Consider the following 22,250-nt stretch of genomic DNA (forward strand, 5'->3'; position numbering starts at 1 on the left):
ACTGGGAAGTATATCTTTTGGCAGAGAATTATATAAAGCACCGCACAGTTTAAAGACTATGAATCGATGGCTTTTTTGGGGTGGGGGCAGTGAGGAAGGAGAAGGTGGAAGGACTTTCCAGGCAGAGGAAACGGCATGGCCGAGGGCACAGAGGAAGAAACACGTGTGGTCCGTCCAAGAAGTGCAGAGGACACTGTGCAGGGCGATGAGGCGAGGGGGCCCTGGCCTGGCCAGGCCTTGTGGGAGCTCGTGAGGGCTCTAATCCTGCAGGTGAGAAGGAGGAAGCCAGCAGGAGGTCCTCAGGCAGGACAGCGATGAGGTCCAGTCGGCCTGTGAGGACGCTCCCTCTGGCAGCCATGGGTGGGGGGGATGATGGAGGCCAGAGGCCAAGAGCAGGTGGGTGATTAGGAAACTGGGAGACCAGGAGATCCAATTACGGCCAGATGGGAGAAGCAGAAGCCCACATCCGTCTGTCCGTCCATTCCTCCTTCTGTGCAGCCGTGTTTGCCATGCAGCTATTATGTGCCATCACTGTTTGGGAACTGGGCATACAGCAGTGAACAGGAGACGGGAGTCCCTGCCCCGAGGCCACTTCCATTCTAGTGGAAGGGACAGTGAACAATGACGTGGTGTACTAGGAATTGGTCAAGCTGCGGAGAGGAGTGCAGCAGGGAAGGCCTCCTGAGAAGGTGACATTCGAGCAAAGTGGCCCTTCGGGGCCAGCGGGGCTTGATGCTGTCCCTTGAGCATGACACCCCTGCCCAGCCACCTGGCACGTGCCGGCGGGGGCAGCCTCAGGGAGCGCGCACGGCGCAGAGCCAAGGTGCCACCTTAGGGTCTGTTTGACTTGTTTCCGCCATGGCAGGAAAACCTGAGGCAGTACGTGGACCGCATCTTTACCGTCATCACCAAGTCCGGGGTGAGCTGCCCGACCGTCATGTGTGACATTTTCTTTTCCTTGAGAGAGTCGGCGGCCAAGCGCTTCCAGGGTGAGTCGCTCTTCTGTGGAGTGCACATCCATTGGCTAGAAGTACCTACAGCCCCTCCCCAGCCATTCTCTCCCCACCTGCTGTATGGCTGGCACAGCCCTTGCACTGGCTTAAAAACAACAAAAGAAGACATTGCAGAGTCTCACAGACAGCGTTGAGTAACAGCAGATTTAACCCACAGCGGGCTGGACTAGAGGGCCAGCAGGACTTCCAGAACCAGTGGGCAGCTGTCAGAGCACGAGCAAAGCCTCGACGGCCATTCCCCTTCATTTACGTTCCTTGTGGACCCTGGGATTTTGCCGGGAAGTCGATACCCTCTTGGCCAATGTTTTTCTACTTCTTCCTTCCAGTTGTCGGTCTTCTGGGTGAGCTGTCAAAGTCCCAGGGCCTCCAGCCATCTGGGGCCAGGCTGGCCTTGCTGGCAGAGCTTTTTCATGGTGGTTATTTTAGGAATAGAATGTTAACTCATTCTGCGTTTGGGCTCTCTCCAGTTCAGAGAAGCTGTTCCTTCACCTAATTTCCCCAACAGTTTCTTCTTGTGATAGATGGGATGGTAGATCTTAGTACTAGCTATATGTCATAGAATTCTATCCATCACTGCATTTCCAAGGGGAAAAAACATGTCCATTGTGAAAGCCTATTCATGCCTTTTCACTCTCCTCAAACACCAGAAGACACGAGGAAGAATGGCCCAAGCATTTGAGGAACTAGGAAGTCAGGGATTTCCCAGTGATGTGAGTGGAGCCTTTGGAACTCCTGCTGTTTAATGAGGCTGGATCCCATAAGCCACCCTCTGCAGAGTTCCCCGTGAGCAAAACAAAAGAAAGGAAATGTCTGCTGGAACTGGAGGGACACATGCACAGGAGCTCTACTGCCTTGGGCCATGGGACGTAGCATCTGTGGAAGGCCAGGTTCTTACAAGTCGTCATTCTCAGAAGGGTCTCAAGAGGGAGAGCAGCATCGACGTGCCTGCTCCCTTCTCCTGGCCAGGCTGGCATTCTGTCCTTCCTTTGTGAACCCACAAATTGGCCCGAGGTGTACCTTGCTGGCCGTAGAGAGCCTATGGGAAACCACTAGCTTCCAGATCTTCCAGAGCATTCTCTGTGGCCCAGACATGCACTGCCCAGACAGAATGGCCGTGGTCTTCAATCCCCTGCTTCCTCAGCTAACTGGGTACCACTGGCGTTCTTTCTCCCCTGCAGTAAAACTCGGGGTCCCTGTGCTTCCCCCAACACGGATGTCACTGGTGTACTTGGGGAGAAGCTCAAGCCCTTTAGAGCTAAGGCAGCATACAGTGGTCTCGAAAAGGCAGTTACCAAGTGTGTTGGAGCATGCCTCCAAGCCTTTTTGGAATAACATGGTAATAAATCAAACATATCCTTGTCCTCAAGTGTGAATAGGTCTCCAAATAAAGAACAGATATCCCCTTTCCCACCATGACGGCCTGGTCAGTTGATCTGATGTCTGTTTACAGCCTCAGCTACCAAACCCGTGCTGTTCTGGAGAGACCGAACTCTTCCCTGAAGAACTCACTCTAATCATGGTTAGCATGCAAGGGATGGGGGAGAGAGAGAGAGAACTACAGGCTGTCTTTATGACGCGCTAGCTTAGAAAGCCCGTCCTAAAGTCTGTGACGATGGGCTCTCCCGAAGGCCGGGTGAAACGGCTTTGTCTTTTTTTCCTGGCTGCAGATGACCTGGATGTGAGGTACACTGCTGTGAGCAGCTTCATTTTCCTGAGGTTCTTTGCTCCTGCCATTCTCTCCCCGAACCTCTTCCAGCTCACCCCTCACCACACGGTAAGTGAGCCTCAGAACGCTTCTTGTGCTGCCAGAGTCCTTGGGAATTAGCAGGTACGCTCAGGCATGATGCCAGGTCCTCGCAGAGCTGTGCCGGCAAATGGGAGGCACAGTGCTGTTCTCTGGGAGGCCATTCTATTGCAAAATGGATTATAAACGTATTGCACGCCTATAGCCCCCTTTGTTTGGCGACCCTTCTGTTTAAGTTGCCTCAGCTCTGATAACTGTCCATTTTGGATGGAATGAATACTCTGTCAAAAAATAGTTGTATGATTTGACCAAGCTTTCAACTGCTGATCACTATCATACTGTCTGTGCCCCCACCCATAGGGAAAAAAATGGAGTTTTTATGATCATGTATATATTCATTAACTTATTCAATCAACAAATAGTTACTGAATGTCTGCTACCTGCTGGGAGCTGGGATACAGGAGTAACCTAAAGAGACTTAGCTTTCATGGAGCACACATTCTAGTGGAATGTGACAAATAGGAAGAAATAAGCAGATAAAAGCAGGTGGTGACGAGTGCTTGGAAGAAAACTAAGCCAGGGTAAGGGGATTAAAGAGTGGTGGGTCTGGGAAACGGACTTTGGCCCAGTGGTTAGGGCGTCCGTCTACCATATGGGAGGTCCGCGGTGCAAACCCCGGGCCTCCTTGACCCGTGTAGAGCTGGCCATGCGCAGCGCTGATGCACGCAAGGAGTGCCATGCCACGCAAGGGTGTCCCCCGCGTGGGGGAGCCTCACGCGCAAGGAGTGCGCCCGTGAGGAAAGCCGCCCAGCGTGAAAAGAAAGAGCAGCCTGCCCAGGAATGGCGCCGCCCACACTTCCCGTGCCGCTGACGACAACAGAAGCGGACAAAGAAACAAGACGCAGCAAATAGACACCAAGAACAGACAACCGGGGGAGGGGGGGAATTAAATAAATAAATAAATCTTTAAAAAAAAAAAAGAGTGGTGGGTCTGTTCAGGGTTTGTTGTTTTCACTGTTGGTTTGGTGTTAAACCCTCCAAGCCTCTTGAAGGGTAAAGACAAACCTACCAGACATGGCTACCTGAGAGACGCAAAACTCGTAACACAAATAAACCGGTAGGGATGCTTCTGATTTTAAGATGCTCCTTTTGCCTATTGAGCAGAGAGGGTTGATTGAAAGCAGCACTTCCCAAACTTCACTGGGCCTCGGGCCACCTGGGCGCCTTGATGCACCACAGGCACAGGAGGGCTGGGTTGACACCTGGGATTCTGCATTTTTAACAAGCTCCCAGGTGATGCCTGTACTGTTTGTCCACAGAAAACTCTTTGAGTAGCAAGGTTTTAAATGAACCCCTTTCTGAACTTAGTGCCAAACTCAACTTCTAGAGACCTTGTTTGCACAGTTATTTCTGTTTACTCCGCAGAGAGTGTGGTATACCCTTGTTGCCGTGTTTCATGTTCTGTCCTCCATTTTGTCAGCTGTGTAGTTCTGGAATCAATCACGTTTATTTTAAAATTGGAAGAGAACTCACACTGCTCTTTTCCTTTCTTCAATAGGACCCACAGACTTCTAGAACTTTGACACTTATCTCAAAGACCATTCAAACTCTTGGCAGCTTATCCAAATCAAAATCTGTAAGTTTTTTTATTTTAATCTTTTTTTACTCTTTAAGAACCCTTTGATTTTTTTATCTCATTAAAAATATCACTGACATACCTCCTGTGAAAAAGACGTGCACGTTTGACATGTTTATGAGGGTAAGGAAAAATAATAAAACTGGCATCTGCCACCCTGTCAACCAGCTTCAGAAGTGGAGCATTTCCAGTACCTTCCAAGCTGCTTCTTTGCCTCTTCCAAAGTACGTTTTGCTTTTTGAGAGGAAGGTTACAATAGCAAGTGGCACTTTCTTTATAACCTGAATAGAGTGCCTATACATATACAACTTCTGTCAATAGATCTGGAAAGTAGTTGAACCTCACCAATTTAGTATTGCCATTTGGTCCATGGCAGAAAGCTCTTGTTCTAAATCAGTAATGCAGTGCCTTCTTCATTCAGCTTTGCTTCTGGCTGGAGTCCCCGCCCCCCTCCCCCCTCCAGATGTAGCCAACTGGCCAGATTGACTTGACCTGGAGCATCTGAGGACACGCAGTCTGTAGGAGCTAGGTCCTCAGCCCGTAATGTAGCTCCTTCTTTTCCTGGTTAGCAGGGAGACGGAGCTTCCTTCCCTCCGCCCGACTCCAGTACATACATGTTCATTTTAACCCTTTTGGAGACGAACCTGTTTTTCCCCTTCAGCCATTGTTGTCCATTTTAAACTGGTGTTTTGCCTTTTTTAAGATGTTGGTCCTGAAGGCCAAGGAGGTTCCATGAAGCATCCGCTCTAGGCGCTCAATTCTCCAAAGGTTGCCCCATTTCCCATAAGAATATGCCAGTTTTGAGGAAGTTCGATGCTAATTTTTTATAGAAAATAACATGGAAACCTGATGAAGGCATACCTTGGGGATGGAGCCTGAGGCAGGCTCCAGACCATTCGCAGGGGTCGGTTTCGGCTGTGGCGGAGAGGGCTTCCCCCATTACCCTCACAGTTCTGACTGGAAAGGGGTAAACAGTAACGAGCAGAAGGCCCAGCACATTCTTCCTTGTCCTCTGTTCTTTGTGGTGACTCAGAAGTTAGTGCTGTGGCTGAAGCGGGACCCCATCCTTGTATATAACTGGCCGTCTTTAGTGGTAAACACTTCAGTTTCTCTGAATCAGAATCAAATAAAAGATGTAGCATGGCTGACAGATAGGCTGACTTGTACTAATTTCCCTACTCCATCCAATCAGTTCCAGTTTTTGTTTGGCTGGAAACTCTTGGAACAGGCAGGCCCCCAAACTGGAGTCTAACATCCCCACAAAACCCACCTTATTTTCATATTCAGAAAATAGTCAAATGGTTTAAATATCAAAGTGAGATTAAATCGGAACGTGGAACATGTGGAATGGTTTCTTTGGAAGGCCCTCTCACTCTGTTACTGTGGATTGCCAGCTAGGTGTGGCACCTTCTACTTCTGGAGCATTTTTGAGGCCTTCTCACACATACCGCCTTCTTTAAGCCTCAGAGAAGCACTTAGCAGGGTAGGGACCGTTACCCCCCAGATCACAGGTGAAGAATCTGATGTAGCAAAAGGCTCCATGGTTGTTAGCACAGGGAATGAAGAAAGGATGTGGCACTGTCAGGCCTGGAATCCAGGCTTCCTGACACCAAGTTCACATGTCAGCCTACCTAACAACTTCTTAAACCCAGAAATCCAGGTACCAATGAACCAACACATAGAAAGGGTATTTAGTGATTTTTACCAAATGTCTCTTTTGAGCAAAGAACTCACCAGAGGATTCTTTCAAATAGCTTTTTAAAATATAGTTCAAATCTAATTCATCTTATAGAAACTTTTTACTATATTTCTGTGAATTAAGGTCAATTATACCTGAGCTAAAATCTCTCAGACAGCACTTTACACTCTATCATTTACCCTATGATAGATAGGATTTTCAGTTTGTTTAATTATCATTTTTATCATTTTATCATTAATTATCATTTTTCAGCCTCCATTCAGTAACCTGTTTCGTTTTAGGCCAGTTTTAAGGAGTCCTACATGGCTACATTTTATGAATTCTTCAATGAGCAGAAATATGCTGATGCAGTAAAAAATGTAAGTATTGACCTTAATTAGCATGTATTTACTTTCCTCCATATCATATGTTGTTCCTATGAGGCAGAATTGTGTGTGTGTGTTTTTAATTGGGGGAATTTATATAACATAAAATTAACCATTAACTATTTTAAATTATAAGATTCAGTGGCTACTATACTTTCCAGGCTATTATGACAGATACTACTCAATGGGTTAGCTCAAACAGGAGTTTATCAGCTCTTGATTTCAGAGCCTAGAAGGTTTCTGTGCTCCCAGGATTAGGAGCGTTCTGGCAGGTCGGCGAGCCTTGGGTTTCCCATCACAGGGTGATGTCCTCTCCTTTCTCTTCTGAGATCTGTTGACCTCTAGCTCCTCCCCATGACCATCTCTTCCTTGTCCAACTACCTTGGCTTGTAAGGACTTCAGCTGTGTTGGATGAAACCCCACCCTCATTCGTGGGCATAGCTTAACTAACAACATCTTCAAAGGTCCTATTTACCAATGGATTCATACCCACTGGACCAGGGCTTGGACCTGAACATGCCTTTTGTGGGGGGCATGATTCAATCCCTAACAGTGGCACTTAGCACATTGAACTGTATTGTACAGCCATCTCCTCTGCCTAATTCCAAGATCTTTTCATCACCCCCAACCAGAGCTGTGTTTGAACTCATTTTGGTATGACTCCTGTTTGGATCCTGATATTTGTGCTCTCGTCCTTCATTTTTATGTCTACATTCTTCTTCTCTAAGACAGCCAACACAGACTATCACTGTGGCGCCCTACTCCCAAGCCCCCATTTGTTCTGTGCGTTTCCAGACCCTGAGAACCCCAGATGCTTTAGAGAATAGTGGAAATCCCTGGATCCCCAGATCCAAAGTTAGGGACTTAGTTCTTGGGGAAGGAACTCCCTGGATCCTAAAACTTTGCTTTCTTTCTGCTGTTTAGCAGCTATCACAAATATTTCTCCAACACAAACCATTTTTAAAGCATGGATATAGTAGAGAAAGGAAGGGATTAGGACTTGGACCAGCCACCATTTTCAGCCTTTTTAGCCACCAGTTGATTGAAGTAATACAAATTAGTTATGGAGCAGTCCTATTGAGCCAAGAGGCCCCATCCTGCCCTAACAATGGGGAAATTAGTTCTAGAAAGATGAGTATGTGATAGTGGAAGAGAGGCCTGGCTTAGGCAGAAAGCTGATAGGGTTCTGGGTCAGTGCTATGCTGCCCTCCACTGCTGAAGACCTTTCCACCAAGGTGTCAGTGACACCTCACACCATTAGAGATTGGATTCATCTTTGGGTTAAAATGCAGGTAGAGTCTCTAGGTATTACCTGAAGCCTGGCCACACTTCTGTGAGAATAAGCTACTGTTAGCCTTTCACATTAGGGTATGGCCAAGCTAACTTGAGGGTAATGATGAGACCATCCCTGAAAGGGTTAATGGGGCAGGATAGGGGGTGGGGGGCTAGAGCTTCCCTTTGTAGTAGAGGCAAGCACATACCTCCCAAGATTGTTGCAGAAGAACTGATTTCCAGGGCCTCTCCCTGTGCCTGTGTTACCAAATTCTATCTTTCTTTGTATCAGAGATGAAGCAAAGTGTCCTAAAGCCATCATTTCCATGTAAGAATGAATAGACCTTTAATATCATTTTCCCTTTTAACGTTCTGATTTCTTTCCCACTTAAGTTCTTAGATTTGATTTCATCCTCTGGGAGAAGAGACCACAAAAGCATAGAGCAACCCATCCTGCTTAAAGAAGGGTAAGGACTCAGTGCCTGTCTGATGGGTGCTGGAGCCGGAGTGGGACTGAGAAAGATGTGGGGGGATGTGTTTTGTTGTTGTTGTTGTTATTGTTGTTGTTTATTTTTGTTTCTTTGTTTTTTATCCCCCTTAACAGATTTTCTTAAAAATGTTTTAATTTTAACTCAGAATTTCCCTTTTCTTCAGTCCTCAGAAGTAGGAGCAATTCAGTTGATCTCAACACAATTAATTCATTGTTATAAAGCTATTGAATGGGATGGTGTCTGGCTCCCATGGGCTGGTGATTTCCCAGGTCAGAGGACAGTCTGGGGCCCTTTGTGGCACCCTTGGCCTTGAACCACCAGCTATCTGGCTTGGGGGACTTGGGAGAAGCAAGGCCTCTCTTGTCCATTGCTCTTAAACTATTCCTCACCAAGGCTTCACCTAAGATCTTATGAGATTTGGTCATTGTTTATTTTCATTTCTCTTTTCCCATTCTTTGCTGAATTTGCAAAGAGTGGAGGGATGCCCATCAGTAGGAGGAAAAGGGAGAAAAAAGTCTGCCTACACAGAGAAGAGTTGAATTACTCCTAAATAATCAAGAATCTCTGCCAGAGTTTGCAGAGATGCTCATTAGGGGTCAATATCACACGTATAAAATGGTCCTGTATCAGAAAACCAGAGAGTTGGAAGGAACATTAATGGAACTTTGGTCCAACTCAACTTCAGATGAGAAGTCATGCTGTGATGTACTCATGGTCTTGGTTTCTACGCTCGCCACAGACACAGCCATGTGCAAGATTGCCTGATGCCTTGTTTCTCAGTACTCTTAGAACCCCCAGCCCCTTCTAGTGAACCGAGACTTTCTAGATCCTTCTAATGTTCATCAGGTGGCACAGTTCCCAGATCCCTAGTCAGTGCCTCTGGTCTCCTCGGCACTGCCCACACTGCTTGAGAGCCAAATTTATTCAAACTTGAGTCAGCCACAGACCATGACTGCACCACAACCTAGTAACAGTATTGTTAGCATCACTAGTTTCCTGTAAATGAACTTGTTTTAACTTAACCATGGCTGAAGCAATAATATCTGTTATAACATGATTAATGTGCTAGTTACTTATTTTTTCTTATGTACATTAAATAAATTCACAGCTTTCAAAGTAGGAGATATCCGTTATATACCCCCTAAAGTCATTTGGTTCCTCACAAGGGTTTCCATTCCTTATGTTCAGAAACTGTACTCTAAATAAAGATGCATGTACCATTGCAGACATGGTCACACCAGTGAAGAAGGCAGTGGGACCCTCACCCCCTTCACGCTTCTCACGGGATTTCTACTAATGCCACTTACCATCGCATTAGATTTCTCAGCAGCTACATCACACTTTGACCCACACAGAGGCTTTGGTTCACTGAAATGCTTGAGATTTTTTACCCCATCAATCAAGACTCCCATTCCTGTACTTCTAGATCATGTCCCAAAACCAAGTGTAATGTCATCTTGGTGGTTTGGACCTATCATTTCAGCTTTAAAGAACTTCTGGATCAACCAGCCTGCCCTTGTTGGCATGTGCCAGTTTGATAGCCATATCTTGTCTGTATTCATATCCACACCATTGACAAGTGATAATTACTGGTGCTTATTGAAGGTTTCCTCTGTGCTACTGTGCCATGTGCTTCCCCCGACTCACAGCAGACAGTTACCCAGTGATGTTCCTTATGCTGTCACTTGCAGACCATCATGCACCTTGATGTGAAACATATATATATATTTTTTTAAATTTCTCTCCCCTTCCCCTCTTCTCCGCCCCCCACCCCACCCCGTTGTCTGCTCTCTGTGTCCATTCACTGTGTGTTCTTCTGTGATTGCTTCTATTCTTATCAGAGGCACCAGGAATCTGTGTTTCTTTTTGTTGCATCATCTTGTTATATCAGCTCTTCGTGTGTGCGGTGCCATTCTTGGACAGGCTGCACTTTCTTTCGCACTGGGCGGTCTTCCTTATGGGGCGCACTCCTTGCGCGTGGGGCTCCCCTACGCAGGGGACACCCCTGTGTGGCACAGCACTCCTTGCGTGCATCAGCACTGTGCATGGGCCAGCTCCACAAGGGTCAAGGAGGCCCAGGGTATGAACCATGGAACTCCCATGTGGTAGGTGGACACCCTATCTGTTGGGCCAAGTCCGCTTCCCTCTGTGTCTTTTTGTTGTGTCATCTTGCTGCGTCAGCTCCATGTGTGTGGCGCCACTCCTGGGCAGCTGCACTTTTTTCGTGTGAGGCAGCTCTCCTTTCAGGGCACACTCCTTATGCGTGGAGCACCCCTTCATGGGGGGCACCACTGCATGACACGGCACTCCTTGCGCACGGCAGCTCTGCGCGTGGGCCAGCTTACCACATGGGTCAGGAGGCGCTGGGTATCGAACCCTAGACTTCCCATATGGTAGACGGACTCTTTATCAGTTGAGTCACATCCGCTTCCCTATAACATGTATGTGTTGAATTTAATTCATGCTTACATGGAACCAAAATATTTGGTTTTTAGTCTAATTCTTAACCACTCACTAATGATTTTTAAAACCCCTGCCTCTCCAACTCCATGTATTAAATTTGATCACAGTTAGAAATATTTACCTGGTTAATGAGGTACCTGGCACAAAATCTGGCAGTTAGTAGATCCTCAATAAATAATTTTTCAATAAAAGAACCTGGCAGATTTCTCTGCACTTAATGCTGGAATGCTACACAAATCTACTCCACTTCACATGGGAGATAGATGAGCTCCAGGAATGTAGTATATAATAAATGTATGCACAGCATCTTGTATATTTAAGGCCCCAGAAAATTATATTTTAAAGCAACCCTCTAGCCAAAAATATTTATAATAAGAATTTTCACTCTCTAAGTTAGCTGTTGAATGATCCAGCATCTTTGAAAAAAATTTTATTTTAACTTTGTGGACCTCAGGCCCACATACTATTCGATTTGTGCCACAAGTGAAATCCCCACTGGTCCATGCCAAGCCTCTCCTGCATGCACCACTATCAGTATTTACTGAGCGGTCTTCTAGTCCACCCACATCGGTTTATTTGCATGTGTTTCTCCGGAAAACACCTAGTCCTGTTCTGTGTACACTTGTTTGGAATTTAAATTTACTCTCAGTTTACTTCTCCACTCCCCTTCTGGTGGGTGGCCAGGCTGCCTTCAACACTTTGCTCCCTCAAGCGCTGTTGCCGTGAACATCCTGCTTCATATATCTCTCTCAAAAGCATCTGTGCAAAAGTTTCTTTAACCCCATGTCTTGATATATTATGGTTACCTAAATCAAGCTGTGCTCTTCTCCTCTGCTTCGGTTCCTTAGCGTAATTGTACATTTCATGTTTTTTTTTAAGTAAAATATGTATTTCATTTTTTCCCATCATCCTCACCCCCAACTTTGCTTTTCTTAATTTTTCTACTGCTGTTTTCCATTTCCCTTGGTCTGATTATTTTTGTGTCTCTTCTTGCTTGGCCTGCTGACTGCTGGGCTAAGGACTCTTAAACTAACAATACAGGCAGTTGATGGTAATAGTCCACCCAGGTAAAATGTGAGGAGTCGGTGGCAAGTTCCTTGAGCTGGGGGAAGAGCTGCAGTTTGTGAGCAGCAGCTGCAGGTGGGTTTGTCTGGATGTGGGAAAGGACGTCATGGCTCTTTGGCACATTTGGATGCCATTAGCAAACCTGCCAGTCTAAGCCTCCAGTCTGATTCCCAAATTGAGAAGCCTGCCCTTACCTCTGTGCTGCTCAGGCTTCCAGGAACACCCCAGCCATTTGTTTCAAACAAAATACTTTCCAGGGTTGAAGGATTGCATATGGGATTTGGCATGTATATTCCAGGAAACCTGTGATGCTGTATAAATCCTATGAATGAACATTCCCTTTTACTCTTTGTGGGACTATTTGCGAGGTCCCTGGGTTTTTCTTTGTCTTCTATTACTTTGTGAAGTTTCTCAGTTTGGAAGGGAAGAGTCCTTGTAGTCCTGCATCTCATTTTGATCTTTTATTGAGGAGTCATGGTTGACTGGCTTCTCCTCCATGAGTTTTTTAATAGTTTCCACCATTTTGATGATTTCTTTCAATTTCTCAAGGCTTTTCTCTCTCAACCCCATCTCTTAGACTTTATTATTGTCTGCTCTTCCTGAATCTCAAGGAACATGGTGGCAGGTGCTGGCAGTCTTCATGGAGAGCCAAACTTCACTAGCAGCTGGTGACATGGGAACCTAAACCCTATGTCTTTGCATCCAAATGTCCCTGTGGTCATTCACTTTGTGTCATGGGGAAGAGAGGACTCACCTCCTCAAGAGCTCTGGCACCAGGAGACACACAATTGCATTTACACCTTGCCTATAAAAGCAGTTTCCAAATGTAGGGCTGGCTGTGAAGGCAGAGAGCCCATTCCATTTCTTCTGGGGCCTGCAGGCTCTCCAGGACAAGGCAGGGAGGCATCTCGGTGCCGAGAACCCAGTGGACACTCTGATGTTGGGTCCATGGTATAATCATCTTCTAGCTCACCACCAATGTATTTCTTATACTTGATCTGCTTGTTCCTTTTTTTTTTTTTAAGATTTATTTTATTTATTTCTCTCCCCTCTCCCACCATTGTCTGCTCTCTCTGTCCATTCGCTATATGTTCTTCTGCATCCATTTGCATTATCTGGCAGCACTGAGAAACTGCGTCTCTTTTTTTGTTGCATCATCTTGCTGCGTCAGCTCTCTGTGTGTGCAATGCCACTCCTGGGCAGTCTGCTTTCTTCACACCGGGCAGCTCTCCTTTCCGGGTGTACTACTTGCGTGTGGGGCACCCCCATGTAGGGGCACGGCACTTCTCGTGTGCGGCAGCACTATGCATGGGCCAGCTTACCACACGGGTCAGGAGGCTGTGGGGATTGAACCGTGGACCCTCCATATGGTAGATGGACACTCTGTCAGTTGAGCCACGTCTACTTCCCTGCTTGTTCCTTTTTATGGGATACTGAGAGCAAAGGGAAGAGGTGGGAAATTCCATTTCTCGACTGCTCCACAAGCCCCCTTTCTCATCCCTACTTTGTGTTCAGGAGTATTGGGGTGAAGCGGAAGCCTCCATTCAGAGGGGTTCAGTAATGAAAGGAATGGGAGATTTGCTGCTTTCAACCTCTTGGATATACAAAAATATGGAATACCTACAATTACAATAGATAAAGGTTTTGTTGATGAGTTACTTCAACACCCCTCACTTTGCTTTCCAAAATAGACCTACACAAGGCTCTGTGAAACTGTTGCTGGCATATTTCTTTTTAAGAGCATTTCTTGTTGATATTTTATTAGCCTAGAATGCTGCTGAATGATTCAGTATGGGAGATGGGGCCGAGTTTGGCTGTTTTGTTGGAGGTCTTAATAAAACTCATGGTCATCACCAGCTTGCAATTTAAAATAATTACAGAGGCTAATTCTTTCAAAAGTAGAGGCATTTGCTTTTTGATTTTTTAATCTCATCACTTGAAAATAAATTTATAAAGTATTAAAAATCTATGTTCTGCTTCAGGTATCCTAAATATGAAAAGTGGCAAATTAGTTGTAAAAGCGACTGCACATCTGGATTCCAGGGTGTGTTGGAGCGGGAAGGGCAGTGCCAGATGTAAAGAGGTGACTGCAGCCAGTGTGTCTTGTTTACAATAGGTTCATGATTAAGAGGGCACAAGGAAGAAAACGCTTTGGGATGAAGAATTTTAAGAAAAGATGGTTTCGCCTGACAAACCATGAATTTACCTATCAGAAAAGCAAAGGTAACAAGAAAGGTTCGCTTTTTACTTGATTTCACCTTCCTTTATTCAGAGGCTCCCGGTGGGATTAACTGCTGCTTTTCTGAAGAGAAAACTAAGGAGCCAAAAAGGTCTGTCCTACAGTGTGTGAAATGTTGAATGGAATAGTGAGGATACCCAGCCCTCTGGACATCAGACAGCCTGCAAAAGGAGGGAGGGTTTTAATAGCACTTGGCTTTTTTTTTTTTGGTCTTTATTTATTTTTTTAATGTTACATTAAAAAAATATGAGGCCCCCATATACCCCCCACCCCCCTCACCCCACTCCTCCCCCCATAACAACAACCTCCTCCATCATCATGAGACATTCATTGCACTTGGTGAATACATCTCTGAGTACCGTTGCACCTCATGGTCAATGGTCCACACCAGAGCCTTGGCTTTTAAGCCACTTCAGAGCTCTGTGCTTCACCAAGGATTTTGTTGGCTTAATAGACGCCATTATGCTTCAGTTACTCTGCTCCTTTGAAAGGTGAGGAAAACTCAGTCTTCAGGGAAATCCAGTTCCCTATAAAATCAATAAATGCAAAACGACTGTCCTCAAGATGTGTTTCCCCCTTTCCCAAATCTCTTTTTTCCTGTTTCCTTATCACAAACATTATTGCCCCTCCCCCCACCCCTGTCCCCCAAACTGGAGCCATTCTGCTTCTTTCCTGTCCCATTGTTCTGCCATCCCTTCACGACCAGAAAACAAAGATAAATCCCCTTCTTACCTTTAGGATATGAGCACTAAAGAAAATGGATCAAATGCGGTCATTTAAATATATTCTTGAGAGAGAAAAGAAAGTGCTTTTAATTTTTTAAAGCTGTGCGTCCTGTTACCAGGGGAAGGCTTTGCACAGTGAAAGAAGTTTCTTTAAAACCTAAGTGGCCTGGCCAGGCTTCAGAGTATAAAAAGACATTTGTATAGGTGATGTTTTGCTTCCACTGTGTGCAGTTTTGGGGGTGGGAAGGTGGTGGCGAGAGCGAGGGTGGAGATGTGGATAACCTCGTCACCGTACAAGTTGTAGAAATTACGGTTCTTTGTCCCAGTCTGGCTGTTTGGTTTGGAACTGGCCCAGATCTAAGTAGTGAAATGTTGAGGAAGTCATGTCTCCTAAAAGTTTTGGGCAACATGTTTCCTGGAGAAGGTGATATATGGAGAAACTTTTGCATAATTTTGAAAAGATTTCTATCCCAGTATATGAGTCCTGTGGGGGTAAGGCAGCAAGAGAGGCACCCAGCAGTGAAGGAGAGGCCCAAGCACCTGCCAGCAAAGGTGTCCTGTAACCCGGTCCTGGTCCTGAGGTCCTTCTCCGCACCGCCCCGCCCAACATCCCCCACATGCACTGGGCCTTCGTTTATTAACTTACTTAGCTAGAGTCTCTGGCTTTTATGGGCAGCAGAAAGAAGAGAACTGAATGAATGCCTCCTCCCTGCCCTGCCCCCACAGCTCTTTAGCAGAGATGAACTTGAGCTCATGCAGAAGCCTCCCTGCTGGCCAAGGGCCAAGGGAACCCAGCCTTTCCTTGATGCCTTGGAGTGAATGGCTTCTCTGGGGATGGTGGACCAGAGCCATCGAATTGAGAGCAAAGAGCCGAGCCCCACTGCCTTGCTCATTAACTTTTCTCTCTGTGTTGGCTCCTGCAGGAGACCAGCCTCTCTACAGCATTCCTATCGAGAACATTCTGGCAGTGGAGAAATTGGAGGAGGAGTCCTTCAAAATGAAAAACGTGAGTGCTGTCTCCAAGATGCCCTGCCCACTGCATAAAATGGTTCTAATTTGGTTTCCTTCTCTCTCTAAAAATGGACATGACTTCCTTTGTTCCCCCCCCCCTCCCCATAGGAAGTATTCACAAGGAACTGTGTGATTTCTGTATCTGAATCATGCGCCAAAGCATATCACCCCGGGGTCAGTAGACTCTGCTGGGGGGCTGGGGAGCAGATTTCGGTTCTTTCCCCCTGTGGCTTCCATGGGAGGTTCTGAGCTAATACACAAGTGACTTTTTTAAAGGACACCCAGAAACAGTCTCTGGGACTATTTCAGAATTTTTTTTAACTTTTTATTTTGATATATTTCAGAACTTAGAGAAAAGTTACAAGAATAGAACAGGGTGCTCCCACATTCTCTTTACCCATATTTACTACTTATTTGCATTTTTCCACATTTGCTTAACCGTATTCTCTCTTTCTCTCTGTGTGCACATATATAAAATCTGTATTTTTTTCTGAACCATTGAGAAATAAGGGGAAGATATATACTTTCTCAAGACTGTAATTCCTAAAACTAAGGACATTTTTTGTTTATATAATCACAATACAGTGATCAAGATCAGAAACAAATGAGGTTGCTACAATCTTATGACTTAATCCAATGTCCGTATTTAAATTTTGCCAGTTGTCCCAATGTTTTTTATAGCTGTTATTTTGTTTCCTCCAGGCCAGCATCCAATCCAGGATCACATATTACATTCAGTTGTCTTTTTAGTCTTCTCTGATCTGGAACAGTTCCTCAGTCTTTTTTTATATTTCTTGGCCTTGGCATATTTAAGCTCACAGTCCAATTATTTTGTAAAATGTCCCTCAGTTTGGGTTTGTCTGGTGGTTTCCCTTGATTAGATTCACATGATGCATTCTGGCAGGAATACCATAGAAGTGAGGTTGGTTCCTGCTCTGTATATCCCAAGAGGCCCGTGATTTTGGCTTTGGTCACCTGGTTAGGATGGCGTCTATTAGTTTTCTGCACTGTAGAGTTACTGTTTTTCCCTTGTAGTTAATAAATAATTTGGGAGAGATGCATTGAACTGAACTATGTCAATATACTGTTCCTTCTCAAATTTTCACCTACTAGTTTCAGCATCCATAATGATTTTCTGACTCCAATGATTTGTCAGTATTATTTTGTTGACTTTCTATTATGGAAAAGCTTTCTCTTCTCCACCATTTATTTATTCATTCATTCATTTATTTATATTGTTATGGATTCATGGGGTCCCATTTTGTTCAATGGGCTATAATCCATTACTGTTGGAACATCATCTTCATCATTGTTGTCATTATTATTATTTTGATGCTTAAATTGGCTCAGAGTTGGCCATTGGAAATTGGTACACTTTTTAAATGCAGATGTAATTCTCAGTCCCACTGGCATACACCATATACCCAAATCCTCTCCTAAAGAGGATTGATGAGAATAAAATAAACAGATTGGGTTTGCATGGAAGCCACCACAGCAACATCTGCAGGAGTCCACCTGTTACTTGCGCCCTACAGAGAGTGGCAACAAGTTATTTTCAGTTGTTTCAAAGCCAGACTCTGAAACTAGGCCATGGAAGGAAAATAATTTGCTGTGTACTCAAATGCAGAAAGATGATTATAAAACTGTCAGTGTTTAGGTCAGTTTTGTTAACCACTTAGATGCTTTTTAAAAACAGCATTGGGAATCTCAATTTTATATTTGCTTTAAGGATACTCTCAGGGACCATGTGAGGCTGGGGATTTTGAGGGCAGCCTTCCCCAGAAGCAAATGCCAGGAGGGTGCACTGTCTGAAGACAGTTTAAAAATAAGCAGAGCAAAAGTCAGTCTGCTTTTTCTTATGCTCACATTGGAAGCAAGGTCCTTGTCGGGCACGGAGAGGACAGTTCACCATGTCACTGCTTGCCCCCTCTGTGAAGCTCTGTGTGAGAAGCACGTTTTCACATCACGTGTCAGGAAAAGCCTTGCTTCTCCTGAGGAAATGGTATCTGATCTTACGAAAGTTTTCCTTGAACATTTCCCTTGAAGCTTTATCCAGCAGGGAATTCCCAACTAAATTTAGCCTAGCTTCTGTAAGAGACGCAGTGTGTGGAGAGTAATTAAGAATGCAGATCAAGGCCAGCAGCTCTGGAGTCGACCTGGCTAGCTCCCAGATATGTGAAAGTGTCCTCAGTTTCCCCCTCTGTCAATCTGGGTTATTAACACCCTTTTCTCATGGCTTGGATTAAATGAGGTGCCCAAAGCAGAGCCATTTGCATGGTACCTGGCATTTATTAAGTGTTCAGTGAATGGGGGACTTTTTTGGTTCATTTTCATCTGAAAGTGCATAAATATCTGCATATTTATACCTCTGCAGTCTAGAGAGCTGCTTTATTTATATTTCCCTGTGCTTAATAGTTTCCATATATATATATATATATATATTATTTTTTTCTCTTTCGTTGGATACATTTTATATGACACCTGGAGTCTTCTGTGGAGCTAGGTGAGGTTATCAATAAGAAATAAAAAATGCACAAATGTGTCCTCAGCTGGCACTTTAAAGATGCGGGAAGCCTGTGATCTTGGGCTGAGCGGGGTGGGTGTGTGTGAGATGCGCTGAGCCGTTTGGATCTTCCACCTCACCGTTAACAATTGTAACTTCCCTTGAAAGAAAATGTGAGGAGTTTCCTGTCTCTGTTACTTGTGAATGGCTTCTCTGGTGGGAACCCTGCTCCCGTTGCCCTCTCCCACAGCGCTCCCATTGAGGCTGTTTCCTGCCGCTCTGCACTTCCTCCTGGAGGGCGAGCGGGAGGGGGTGGCCTGTGGGCAGGGCTGGTGGAGGGTCTGAGTGGACAGAAAGTCAGCCCAGTTCACTGGGTGGAAGGAGGCTGCTGCGGGACATTATTCTCCCCAATGACACTGAATTGCGCTCTCCAAAGATAAAGAGAGTTGGCTTGAAGCTCAGTTCGCTGATGGCCAAAGCCTTAGGTGAACATGACATCCACATTGGTTTCAGGGGCTGACGAGCCCTGTGCCTGTCCGCCATCCAGGGATGATGATACCTGTTGCCTCTCTGCCGCTGCCCAGCTGGGACATGTTAGTGACCCTCCTTTCCTCACCCATAAAATGGAGATAACAGTACTCATCTGCCAGGTTGCTGCAAGGACTAAATTAAAGAGAATGCTTAAAGTGCTTAGCTAATACTCGGACCACAACAAAAAGTTCATTCATTTCCCTTTATAATTTATTGAATAGAACTTTGGGAAAGAGCGCAGTCAAGCAGGACCCTGCAATAGGTAGAACCTAGTATAGTAATTTGGAATCCTTTGCCAAAAAGAGACCTTGCCTCAACGAGGTAGAAGAGAGGTATTCTTAGAGTGTTGGATAATTATTTTTATTTTCTTTTTAAAATTCAGACAAATTATTCCTTGTGTTTTGCCTAAGATCAATGGCTGTGTCTGGAGGATGGAATTGCATTTTGATCACTGGCAACGTTCTTGGCTTAGCTGCACCTTTCAGCTAAGTGGCCCTCAAAGGCAAAACCATAACTCTCTGTCCCTAATGTTCATTATTGAAAACTCCATCAAGCACCATCTCCAGGGCTTTATGTACATTTCCTAGGATCATTTAATTCTCATAACTGTCCTGAGTTTTCAAATGCACAGACTGAGGTTAGGCGAGGTTGAAGGAACTTGCTGGAGCTCCCACAGCTCATTATCGGGGTCGGAGTTGGGGTGGGAGTGAAGAATTCAGACCCAGACCCACCACCTCTTAGAGCCCATGCCCCCTATGTTGAGTGGCTCCTAACTCATCACTGTCACTCTTTCTCTTTCTCCAGACCCCCAGCCCACCCAGCCCAGCAGCCCTCCCTTCCTGGGCCTCTCCAGTCATTGCTTATTTATCTGACCCCGCACATCTTCATTGCCGTCATATGATTGTCTGGCTCTACCCAACCACGGGGAACATTCCTTGAGAGCTGAGAGGTTATCTGCTCAACAGGCTTGACTTTCAGAGCCACAAACCCTTACAAACCTGCTCATTATTGGAGCAGTGGTTTTCTTCAGGTGCTGGAGAGAGCCGCTCACTGGTGATCGCTAGCCCTCTAGAGGATGGTGCTAATTTATGTTTCCACCATCAATTATTTTCATATATTATAGAAACGTATGGAGGACACATTGCACACCAGCCACTCTCCAAAGAGTATTTTCATTCCTTCTCACACCAGTGCTCAGCAATACACATTATTGTTCATAATTTATAGAAAAGCAACTCTAAGGCGAGAGAGGGTTAAGTTATACTTCCAAGGCAGCTAATAGATGGGGAATATTTTCCTAGCTCTGTCCTCAGGCTCCGTCTCTCTGACCTTCCTCCTCTCTGATTCATTCTTTTTCCACCCTCGTTCCATGTCTGTCTTCCTCTCTCTCTCCATCTTGCAGTGAATTGTTCACTCCTAGAGTTCAACTGTCAGATATTCAGTAGGCGCCTAACCCTGCACTGATACTGCCATGGACAAGGCAGCCTGGTTTAGCTGGGGGTTGGGGAGCGACCGAATCCCGATGACCTAACCAGCAGTCAGTAACCAGTTTGTGTCCTCAAGGAGGGTCACGCCGCGCCCACGTCCGTATTTGGATTTGCTCTCAGGGGGCTTTCAGTCGTCCCAGTCAGCAGGCAGTTTCTGTCGGCTTGGGCAGGAGGACGGGGTGGGGGGGGTGAGGCTGGTCCTGCAGCTCTGCCACCCCCCAGGGCCTAGGGCCCCAGACAGCGGCTTCCCCTCATCTATATATGGAGTGCATGCTCGTCCCAAGGCCATTTCTGGTCACCTCGGAGACCAGCAGACCTCACCCCTCCCAGAACGATTTGAGGACAATTTCTTAGGCCAACAGGTCACCTAGGGGGAGGTGTGGGGTGTCTTTCCTGACCTGAGAGGCGTTCGCACCCCCGCAGTACCTTCTCTAGGAGCCTGAAATGCCCTTGTCGTTGCCTTGAGCCTTAAGGAGTATCCTAAGGGCAGAGCAGGGCATGTCTGCGGGATGTCACCTCCTCACGGTGCCCGTTACCCAGGCCTGTGATTCAGAGCAAGGCTGTCCCCAGCAGAGGGAGGAGGGACAAGGCCGAGATGACTCATGTGGCTGCTGCCCGCCAGGGCCCTCTCAGAATAGCAGCGAGGGGAGCCTGGGAACGCTGTCCCTCAAGGCCTGTGGTGTTCCCAGACCGTCTTGTGGAAGGAAGCAAATGTGAAAAATGCCCTGGAAGCACCTGTGAGCCGTGGTTCATTCCATCACACCCTTAATTTAGGTTTCAGATAATTTCCTAATTTTAGCCACGTCTGGTCGTTGGCTTGTTTTTTCCTGCTGCCTTCCCCAAAGCCAGCTAGCTTCCCAGAGCGCTCGTGTCCACGGCAGCAACTACTAGAGCTAACGTTCAATTCGACGCGAAAGGCATTTTTGAAGGCCTACTATGTGCCCCCATAGGAGGGGCCAGGCCTGTGATGACCGACAGGACAGAATTCCTCCACACGGAGGCCCGGGAAGCCTCAAGTGGAGATCGCGGCCACATGAACACATTCGTGCAAACTTCGAGAAGTGTCCCACGGTGCTTGTGGGCAGAGAGGGGGTTCCTGGTCTCTGTAAGGGGTCCCCCACTGTGCGCGTAGGAACCTCACTCCATCCTTACCCCTCCCCCCACACTCAGTCCTCAGAAATCCTATTGGTGGGTCTGCTCCTGGTCTTCTCAGCACCCATCTACTTCTGTTCTTCCTTTCTGTGCTCCCGCTGGTAAAGGCTCCTAGGGCAGCCACCTCCCCAGTCTCGCCTCACCCCTCTAATCATATCACTCTCTTTGTCCTTTGGATAAAGACTAGCCGGTAAGCCCCCGGAGCTCTCTGACCCTGCCCGCCTCTCCTGCTCATTGCCCATTTTCTGTGAGCAGCCTGGCTTTGGTTCCCTTCTGGGAACACCCAACCTTCTCTCTGGCCTCAGGGCCTTTGTACCTCCCATTCCTTCTGCCTGGAGCACTCTCCCCATCACCCCACCCCCGTTTCCTCTCTTTGCCGATGAATTCTTCACCATCCTCTGACCTCATTGGAGGATACCTGTTTCGGGAGTCCTTTCCTGACCCCCATATGAGGTTTTCACCCTACAGAACACCCAGAACTTTGTGTTTACCTTTGCCTTTTTTGCTGACTAGAAGCTGTAGGAGGGCAGAAACCATGGGTAGTGCTGTATCACCAGGACCTAGCATAGTGCCTGGCATAGAGTAGACAATGATGTTGGTTGATTGACTAATAAATGGGAAAGATAGTAGGGGCTCAGAGAAGCCACACAGAGGAAAGGAGGAAGAGATGTCACCCAGGTGCTCGAGTGGGGGAAGGGAAGTGCTTTCCAGGCAGGAAGAGCAGCATGTGCGAAAGCTCAGAGGCAGGAACCCCACAGCAGTTGGGTGAGTAACGTGCAGCTCCACCGGGCTGGGAGCCAGGCCTGGGAGCCAGGGGACGTAAGGACAGAGGGTGAGTGGGCATGAACTCTGAA

The 22,250-nt window shown here is 46.4% G+C and overlaps 1 protein-coding gene across 2 annotated transcripts in view; it reads left to right on the forward strand.

Annotated features, from left to right (window-relative positions):
- RASA3 (RAS p21 protein activator 3) overlaps positions 1-22,250 on the forward strand; it is a 215,786-nt gene that overhangs the window by 182,265 nt on the left and 11,271 nt on the right. The window contains exons 14-20 of one of the 2 annotated variants that reach the window (XM_058278341.1): positions 866-989; positions 2,681-2,787; positions 4,316-4,393; positions 6,374-6,451; positions 8,123-8,196; positions 13,865-13,971; positions 15,636-15,718. In XM_058278341.1, the coding sequence (XP_058134324.1) occupies positions 866-989; positions 2,681-2,787; positions 4,316-4,393; positions 6,374-6,451; positions 8,123-8,196; positions 13,865-13,971; positions 15,636-15,718 (651 nt within the window). Of the gene's footprint in view, positions 1-865; positions 990-2,680; positions 2,788-4,315; positions 4,394-6,373; positions 6,452-8,122; positions 8,197-13,864; positions 13,984-15,635; positions 15,719-22,250 lie in introns of both variants that reach the window. The other variant, XM_058278340.1, reaches the window with a different exon arrangement.

The sequence above is a fragment of the Dasypus novemcinctus genome, chromosome 17, assembly GCF_030445035.2.
Source record: "Dasypus novemcinctus isolate mDasNov1 chromosome 17, mDasNov1.1.hap2, whole genome shotgun sequence".
NCBI classification, from domain to species: domain Eukaryota; kingdom Metazoa; phylum Chordata; class Mammalia; order Cingulata; family Dasypodidae; genus Dasypus; species Dasypus novemcinctus.